Raw genomic sequence first — 9,755 nt, 5'->3', positions numbered from 1 at the left:
TTAGATGCTCTTTTATGTTTCATTATTATTATTTCAGACAAGTAACATCAAAGAGGTATGATAAGGTCATTGTGACATCTAATGTTTTAGACTTCCAGTAGTCTCAGTTTTACATGGCTGGTGTATGACAGCATTGTCAAAAATAACGGATTGTATTTTATTTCCATTGGAAATATATAACTGATCAAAACATGCCAAACAGCTTATTATACTCGGACAAAAGCTACTGCTTTTATATCTCAAACCTGGTCTCAAAGTATCACCCTAACCGACGGCTCCGCTCATCCCAAGACCTCCTGCTTTCCAGCTCCCTTGCCAACTCCTCCCATGCTCGCCTCCAGGACTTCTCTAGAGTCTCTCCCATTCTCTGGAATTCTTTACCCCAACCTGTCCGTCTGTCGCCCACCTTGACTGCTTTTAGGCATTCCCTAAAGACTCATCTCTTCAGGGAAGCCTATCCCACCTCAACCTAACGGCTTATCCATCACGTTCTCAAACAATTCATCCCCACACAGCTCCCTCCTCATGTATCACTGGCCCCTCCCTTTTAGATGGTAAGCCCTCAGGGGCAGGGCCCTCCTTACCATCTTGTCTTGAATTGTATTGTGATTGTAATATCTTCCCTATATTGTAAGGCTCTGCGCAAACTGTTGGCGCTATATAAATCCTGTATAATAATAATAATACTGCTGTGGGGTTGATCGTGTTTTCTCAAATGTCCCTCTTCTTCATCATGTGGAGTCAAAAGAGGTACCAGTGATTCATGTGTGTACTTTACAGTACATAAAAATAAGTAAAATGAAGGAGAAAGTAAACAAGGAAGGAAGGTAGGGGGTCCGACTTGGAAGAAACCACAGGGATTGAGGTCTTTTTTTTTTTAAAGTAGTACTGTTGGAACTTCTTGCACAGCCTCACAGAGAAACACAAGCACACAGTCTTTATTCTCTACCTTATTTAATACAAGGCCTGAGGCCTGGGGTGGGCATGGGCTGGTGTGAGAGAAAGGTTTCCCTGAGGCCTCCAACATGGAGGAGGCCTGTGCTGCTGATAGAGGAAGAGACCCAGGACCAATGCTGGCTCTTGAAGTACCCTGGAACTAAGAGGACTTCAGGAGCATGGCCATTGTCTTTCCTGGGATTGAGGTCTTTTCTTTTTAAAGTAGTACTGTTGGAACTTCTTGCACAGCCTCACAGAGAAACACAAGCACACAGTCAGATATGCATGCTGCACATGGCTTGGCTAAAACAGGAAGGAAGCCACAGCTTTATTCTCTACCTTATTTAATACAACAGAGAATCTACCATAGATATAACAGAACGCATAAACACACTGCCATCTAGTGACCGAAATTGTATACTGCAGGAGTTATTGCCATAGATACAGTAGTGTGTATTCTAACAAGTACCATCTATCTTTTTGATTAAAACAATATCTAAATATATACAAAAAGGATACAAGCAAAATAGAGAGGACAATATATGAATATGAGTGTGAATATGAAAATGAGAATAAGAGGGGGCCATATAGTTAGTTACAAAAAATGCCCCTGTACTCAAGCACTATTTGCGAATACCAGCCCTTTCCTAAACTCTTATGGGGTAATGCAGTAATTGAAGGTGCATACCATCACACCTGGGATCTGATTTATGCCTCTGTTATAAATAAAGAGTAAAGCTTGGTCCTTGCAATGTTGGCTTTTGCAAGCGAGTATCACAACTGGCACTCATTGGTTTATCTCTATCGGAGAGGCCATGAAATTATATTTCACAGCAATAGTAAGGGGAAGATTTGTAAAAACTGAACAAAAATAAATAACAGTTTTTGTCCATAATCAGAAATCTTGTTTCTTTTCCTGTAACATTAAAAGGTAAGATCTATTGATTTCTATGTGCTCCAATGTTGTTCTTAATTACTTTTGTTCTGTTTCTACAAAACAACTTCACAATACTCTTCCACCTTCCAAAAAGCCATTCTACGTATTGCAGAATGAATGCAGGGATCAGAACACCCCTGAGGTTACCACTTCTTGCTAGTGAACCATATTTAAGACATTTTCCCCTCATCCCAATGCTAAGAACCTTAGTGACCTATCAAACGGCCTGGTCATCGCGGCATTGGGAAAATAGGCTTTTGGTAGCATTCAAGGGGCACATCGTAGAAAGAAAAGGGGTCAAGCCAATATAAGACAACACTACCATTTTGAACTGACTTTCAGCATGTGCATTGGATTGGTCCATCTGAATATTTACAAAAATTATGTTTGCTTTTTTTTTGTTTTCTGCTTTTTTCATAGCAAACCTGGAATTTCACTTTACATTGGCCTAGCTTGTGCACTTTTATTATAAGGTTATAGATGAGAGAAATCAAGCATTTGCATTGTGTCCACTTACTGGATCATCTGGGCGAAGCTTTTTCGATGGAGGCCCTCCATCCTCTGGATGTAACATGTAATAAAGTCGGACTTTGTTGGCGTGTTTCTTGCTCTGGAAAAAAAAAAGGGTTGAATTTAGACGCTAGAAAGCCTAAAAAGCAAAGCAGAGATATAAAGCACTTCTGATGCTGTAAAGTCTGAGATATTCACGAGTTTATCAGGAGGCAGAACATCTGAACATCTGTTGTGGGTTTCTCAAGGTTGCCTTGTCATCCAGGCAGTGCGGCTGATTAATCATGTCATTTTGTTCCTCCCAAAAATGACATGGGGATGACACTTGCTATGTGGTGCTACAAGCATTATGCATTTTTTTTCCCCAGCCAGATGCATGCGAGCAGGCAGCGCCGGGTAGATGTAGGATAATAAACAATGATCGGTGAGTGGGAAAATAAAACACTGCGCGGAATGCTGGGTGACCGGCGGTATTAGCACATCTAAGCTTGTCCTCTGTGCTTGCTGTACAAGTCTGATTAGTGCTTGCTCTGAGCAGCCTACAAGCACAAGTGGCAGTAATAAATAAATAAGCAAATGCAAATGTGCTTGAAATGAAACAAGAGGCATAAAAAGGAAGACAAATATCAAAGAAGGCGGAGAATTAAAATGAAACTTGAAGAAGAGCAGCTGGGAGAAGGAATAGGAAAAAGGGAGAATATGACTTGCAGTGCAGCAAGTGCTAATATGGCACATTTATATCAAAGACAAGCAATCTGCAGCAATAGGAAGATTGCTTAGATGCTGTTACTGCTTATCTATCCTGCTTGTCTATTGCTTACACCTTGACTTTTTGATTTAAGTGTGTGTAAACCCAAACAGTGACATTGTCTTATACATTTAAAAACGTTTTGTTATATCTGTTTGAGAAGTGCATACAAATGCCCATTGATCCTGCCAAAATCCAGGGAAACCCCTTGTAGCCCCCCATCACCTTCTGTGATGTGGCTACCAGACAATTACTGGTAGCCAGGGCTGTAGTCAGCCTGGCTGGATTTATAGCGGCAATTATATGGTAAATTTCAGGTGTCTGACATTGCCTGGGCGGAGTGTGATTCTGTCGTATTGTGGGACAGCCAATGAGAGATACTGTAGTGTATGTACAGTACAGCAGCCAATCACTGGGTTTCTCTCTCAGTCAGTGGTGCATGATGGGATAGGATACATATACTGGTGGGATTTGCCATGTGCTCAGACTAGACAGGGCCAACCATGGAATAGGGCTGGGTGCTGTTCGGCTGCCCCCCAGGCTAGGCCTGAGGCCTGGGGGTGGGCATGGGCTGGTGTGAGGGAAAGGTTTCCCTGAGGCCTCCAACATGGTGGAGGCCTGTGATGCAGATAGAGGAAGAGACCCAGGTCCAATGCTGGCTCTTGAAGTACCCTGGAACTAAGAGGATTTCAGGAGTATGGCTGTTGTCTTTCCTGTTTGAGGATCTGTATCCATCCTGCTTAGCTGCTACTTCAGTTGCTGTCCGCTGCCTCCCAAGTGAATTTACACTGATACGCCAACCAGGTCTGGTGAGTCTGGAGCTCCTGTCATTTACCCCTGGAAGCTTAGAATCCCTATATCCTCTCTCCCAGTGAAGATGTTCAGTAAAACGTTATTCTGCATTTTACTACTGGAGTGGACATCAGTTTGTGGGCACTAGAAGAAAGGTGGTTAATGCTAATGGGTGGGCAGCCGAAGAACATACCCGAGACAGAGTAGAGATGAACCGGGCATTCAGCGGCTCCTTCGGGGGTGAGCGCTACACCCTACCCTGTTTAAAAAGCAGTAGTCTATCTGCAGTACACCCCCTACCGATTCAGACCTACAGCTCTGCAGTTATTAAAGTTCATGTCCCTGCTGACTGGGGAGCTTTTCAGAGAGACCTATGCTTCCACAAAGACATCAAGAGCAAGGGACAGGGTTTTTTTGCAGGCTGTGGCTGTTTTGACACAGCTTGAATGTATTTAGCCAACTAAAAGCTTAATTGGGCTTTGACCTTGTTGGTTTGACTTGTACACAGGGTTTACTATAAGTGCCGCTGCAGGTTGATTATTTAGGACCATAAAGGTCAATTTCATCAGAGCAACTCTATTTGGGCATCATTAACAGACATAGAGGATGTTTCAGAGTAATACCTGAATTGATTTTTTTTTTGTTCACCTAAGGCTCCATAATTAGATGAAATGTGGCCATTTCATTACTTTTTCCCTTTTAATGGAACGTTTCCATGTACGTGTAACACGTTAAGGTACTGACTTTGCATATCATGTTTTCATTTCTGAGCCTGCAGTATGAGCACAGCCGGTAGCAATTATACACTGTTTGATTAATAGAAATCAAACAGCCAAATGTCATACAGGCAGAAAGAAATATGCAAAGGAAACATTGCTTCTACTCCTATAAAATATGCTTATTTCTAGACCTAAACCACTTACAAATCGTATTAAAATAAAATCTATTGTTTACGTGTAGGGATAAAAGATGCCACAATAGCTGCAGGCTAAAAAATTACATGGTGACTAATGGGGGATGACTCACGTGTATGTTGTAATAGTTTAATGCGTTACCGCTCTGTTGCATTAAAAGAGAAGCCAAACCTTTTTTTTTGGCTTTAATTCTCTTTAGGGTCACAAGAGTACCATTTACTAATGTCCTCCTGTGACCCAAAGTCTTTATATAGCGGGCTACTGCTTGATATATGCTGAATGACTCACGTGTATGTTGTAATAGTTTAATGCGTTACCGCTCTGATGCATTAAAAGAGAAGTGAAGCCAAACCTTTTTTGGGCTTTAATTCTCTTTTGGGTCACAAGAGTACCATTTACTAATGTCCTCCTGTGACCAAAAGTCTGCATATAGCGGGTTACTGCTTGATATATGCTGACAGCACAGGACACTTGAAGCCTGGTACGTAATGAGTAATTCCACTTTTGTTGAGAATGCTTGTAATTTGGTGGTCTGATAACAACACAAGTCTAATACATTGCAGTACAAAAAAACATCAAGAGAAAGAACGGCGCCTTCTCCTCATGAAATAACGTTTATGTGTCCAAAAATAAAAACTGAATTAAAAAAAAAAAACCATCCCCTGAAGATGAAGCGAGGACAACGTTTGACAACTATAGAATGAGTTCATCATAGAAATACCCTCCCCATATATTTCCATTCACATTTAGCCAACAATAACAAGAGATGATAGTCAAAAGCCAGTGACATTAATTTTACATCAATCTCCTCCGTATTGTAATGAAAAATAAGTTTGTTCTGTATCTCGGATGTTGGCTGTAATAGAAGCCTCTACTGGATACAAAATTGCAAGGCAACGAAAGTGCTAATGGAAATAAATATGCATATTCAGGGTTAAGAGTCTTCAAAATAATAACGTATCAGTGGAAAGAACAAGATGATGATGGATGGGGTGCATCTAAAAGGAAAGTAGAAACATGGATTGAAGTGCTGTGCACAGAGAATAATCATAAATCTTACTGGTGGCAAAAAAAAAAAAGCAGCCAGCGCAGTTAAGTAAAATAAACACTTAATAAAGAAGTGTATGAGAATAAACTATAGTAGAGCTGTGCACACAAAATGGTGAAGTGCCAAATGAAGGTAGAGAAGCATAAGCTGAAAGCACCCAATATGTGTGGCGGATGTGATCAAATGTGCGGGGAATGGTAACGGGCAGAAGGGAGAAGAGTTGAGGAAGAACCTATGCTAGACTGATTGGCACCAGATAGAGACCCTAAGTGTTAACGGGAGTGGAGGATAGGTTTAGATGATAGACAGTGATAGAGTGGGGTTAATGAGGGAAGATTATTAGCACCGATACCTTTTGTGTCTGTGGGCTTCATACTTGCCAATCCCACAGCAACAACAGGTATCGCTGCCAACAGCAACGATTACAGCCAGCATCTAAGGTACAGAACAAATCTATTTTTCAGTAGAGTGCTAAGGAGATGATTGCAAATATTTATGTCACAAAAAGTAGCTAAATTGTGTAAGGTTTGAGAGTACTATGTAGATGTTCTATTCTAAATATTGATGTCACTGGCTTTTGGCTTTCGTTACTTTATTGTTGGACAAATAACATCAGCGGAACTTTATGGGAATGATATCTCTATGATGAACTTGATAACTGCATAAGACAATACATATCATGTGATCTTTACTTCACAATACATAAGATATCATGTGATCTTTACTTCATGTGGTTAAGCTTATAGTAATAATATGTTTGGTAATATTATTTTTGATCATCCTATAGTCTCTTATATATAGTAAGATGATTAGCTGTAGAAACAACCACAGACTTTTATAGCCGGAAAGATCTAATAATGTGTTGTGTATGTATGTTTTAAGGATAGTTTATTAACTTACATTTTCTTAATGATTTGTGTACTGTATTTTTGTATGCTAGCAGTTTTTTGTTCTTTTTTTTATAATGATGTATATGGTTTTATTTCAACTTTTTTTTTTCTTAGCCCCGACGAAGGAGGACATTGGGCCCCTGAAACGCATTGGCTTTGTCTTTTGATTTTTTATCAAGGTTGATAAAACTGGACTTGTTATAAACCTGTGGAGCTCTCATCCTTTACATTTTGTTTAAAGGAGAACCATGGGGTTAAGGCTTTTCCCCATAGTTCTCCTTAGGGTAACGGGAGGACACAAACTTGCGTCCTCCCGTCACCCTAAGCTCAGTATACCGCGAGCTATAGCTCGCGGTATACTGAGATGGCGCAGCTGCTGCTCGCGGTATACTGAGACGCCGCAGCTGTAGCGGATCCCGACAATTGTGCCGGGATCCGCCCAGCTGCGTGACTGACAGCTGGCTCTGCCTATCTGGAGGCAGAGCCAGCTGTACCCGCCCCCTCCCGTTCCGCCAGTCAGCGCTGGCAGATCGGAGCGGGGAATCCAGCCCCTCCCCTGTCACGGCAGAGAGCCGTGACAGGATCGAGAGGTGAGCGAACGCCGGTATGTGTTCGCTCACCTCCCAATCTACTGAGCCGACCTGTGACACTCTCATTGTCACAGGTCGGCTAGAACTATGAGGTAAGTGAAAAGCACTCGCCTCATAGTTCTCCTTTAAGCTATTTGGGTGACCTAGGGATACCCCTGTATAACAGAGAGCTCCGTCTTTTGATACGGAGATCAAACGTGTTTTTCCTATTTGGGTCCAGCTCCCCCATCATGTCTTCTATGATACACCTTCACACATAGCAATGGGGTGTGTTGGAATAATGCATGTAGGTTAATGTGTGTTGTGTTGTGCAGTAATGTTCATCGCCTTATTTTTATTTCTTGTTTCCTAGCTCTGATGAAGGGGGATATTGAGCCTTAAAAATGCATTGGCTTTGTCCTAGAACAAGCCCTCACTGACCTCTGTAGCTGCAGACACTGTAGAGGAATTAATCTTCAAAGTTCCCAACAGAAGCACTGAAATTGCAGCTTCTCTCCCTTTTTCTCTCTTGCAGCAAAGACTTAGTAGCTACCCACCTACTAATGTAAACAAACAAAAGGTGCTATAAGCTGTTGGGAACTGAGTGAAACTTCAGAATCTCTGCTGAGCTCTTTGAGAATACATTACTCCACAGTACCTGCAGCTACAAAAGGTCAATTATGGTTTGTTTAAAGGTTTTTAACAGCTTGTTAAAAAAATGAAAATACTTCAAAGTCCATAGTCTGGACATAGGTGCATTCAAGTTAACAACAGAACAGTGGTGCCAGCAAGTGGCTGTGTTAGTCTTTAAACATAACTCCTCCTACTAGCACAAAGTCCTGTCCTCCTTCAGTTGTCCAATGCCACGCCAAAGTGCCAGACTCCTTCTACTAGCACAATGCCCTGTCCCCTTTCAGTTGTCCAATGCCATGCCAAAGTGCCAGACTCCTCCTACTAGCACAAAGTCCTGTCCTCTTTCAGTTGTCCACTGCCATGCCAAAGTGCCAGACTCCTCCTACTAGCACAAAGTCCTGTCCTCTTTCAGTTGTCCAATGCCATGCCAAAGTGCCAGTGAACCAGAGAGAGTTTGACATTGGACAGCTGCCTGGCATGGGCAGTAATCAGAATCATAAAGAAAGGGGCTTTGTCTAGACTTAGAGACAACTTGAGGCCATGCGTAGCCTGGGCCTAAGATCCAAGGGATCACATGGACTGATTTAAATAATTACACAGATATTTGCAGGCACTGCTTGAGCTCTGCTGTTATCTCAGGCACTGTTCAAGCAAAGTCAAGTTCATTTTAGGACTTTGTATATTGGTAAAAGAGAGAAAAAGCAAAGTGTATATAAGGAGTTAAAGCGGTGGCAAGAGTGGAGAAAATAGATGGCAGATTGAAGTTGAAGTGTAATGACAGCACAGAGATCTGTCTTATGCCCACTGGGCAGTGTGATGGCATTATGGGGGCAATCATTGTGATGCTATGTGTAATGTACGTGCCGTTTTATTTTACACATTTCCTAGAAGGTGTTAGTCTAGATGCACAATTTAGTGCCAGAATTGAGAAAAATGATTAGTTTGAAGTCAGACAGAGGTGAGAAAAATAAATTTGCGCTGTCACTTCAGGGAAATGCATTCCCTTCGAAGACAGTTCCAGGAAAATAATGGCTGTAAATGAAAGGTAAAAGTTCAAGGTCTTTGTGGTGTGCGGTGCTCTCCTCAGGTGTGACATTAAAAGTGGATCCTCAGTCTCCTCTGCAGACAGGACCCCTGACGGGGAATGTGCTGGAGAAAAGGACAGTACTCATCCAGCAAGTCATAAAATATTAACTTCCCGGGAAGACACATGTAGCTTTCTCTCCTTTGTTGGCTGATGCATTTGATAAGAGCGATCAACGGAAAGATCTGTATGTATGTGCTTTCCACATGAATAAATCCTATAAATATTGCTCATAATCATTTAAAAGGAAACCTTTAATGAGAGTGATAGTTACGCTGCCATTGCGAACAGTCTAAAATAGTAATTGGTACAATCGTGGAAATATAGGTTGCAGGTAAAAAAAAAAATTCCAGGCTGCTCTCTATTATACATTACCTGTTTCTTGACCCTAGTAGTACGACTACAGCCATAGAAAATAATAATGGCAGATAGTTTTGTCACATTTTGAGGCTTCCAGAAGGGCCCCCTTCAACAGGGCTTACAAGGGTAGAAACAGACAGGACCGGATTTACTCTCCCTGCTGCCCCACGGCCAGGTTTCGCAATGCGCCCCCCACCCCAGGTAGCAGGGGTGGCAGGGTTGGGTTCAATTATTTTATTGTTTCTTTCTTTCTTTTTTTTACTTTATCACTTTTTTTACATTTTTATTTATCTTGTCATATTTTACTTTTTTTTATAATTTTTTATCTTATTTT

At 41.6% G+C, this 9,755-nt stretch overlaps 1 protein-coding gene across 1 annotated transcript in view; it reads right to left on the bottom strand.

The window, feature by feature from the left end:
* The window catches only part of ZMAT4 (zinc finger matrin-type 4), a 327,812-nt gene that overhangs the window by 252,523 nt on the left and 65,534 nt on the right, over positions 1-9,755 (bottom strand). The window contains exon 3 of the mRNA XM_018559909.1: positions 2,391-2,483. Coding sequence (XP_018415411.1) covers positions 2,391-2,483 — 93 coding nt within the window. The remainder of the gene's footprint in view (positions 1-2,390; positions 2,484-9,755) is intronic.

The sequence above is a fragment of the Nanorana parkeri genome, unplaced genomic scaffold, assembly GCF_000935625.1.
Source record: "Nanorana parkeri isolate BGI_ZX_2015 unplaced genomic scaffold, ASM93562v1 scaffold2, whole genome shotgun sequence".
Lineage (NCBI taxonomy): Eukaryota > Metazoa > Chordata > Amphibia > Anura > Dicroglossidae > Nanorana > Nanorana parkeri.
This window is presented reverse-complemented; position numbering and strand designations above follow the sequence as displayed.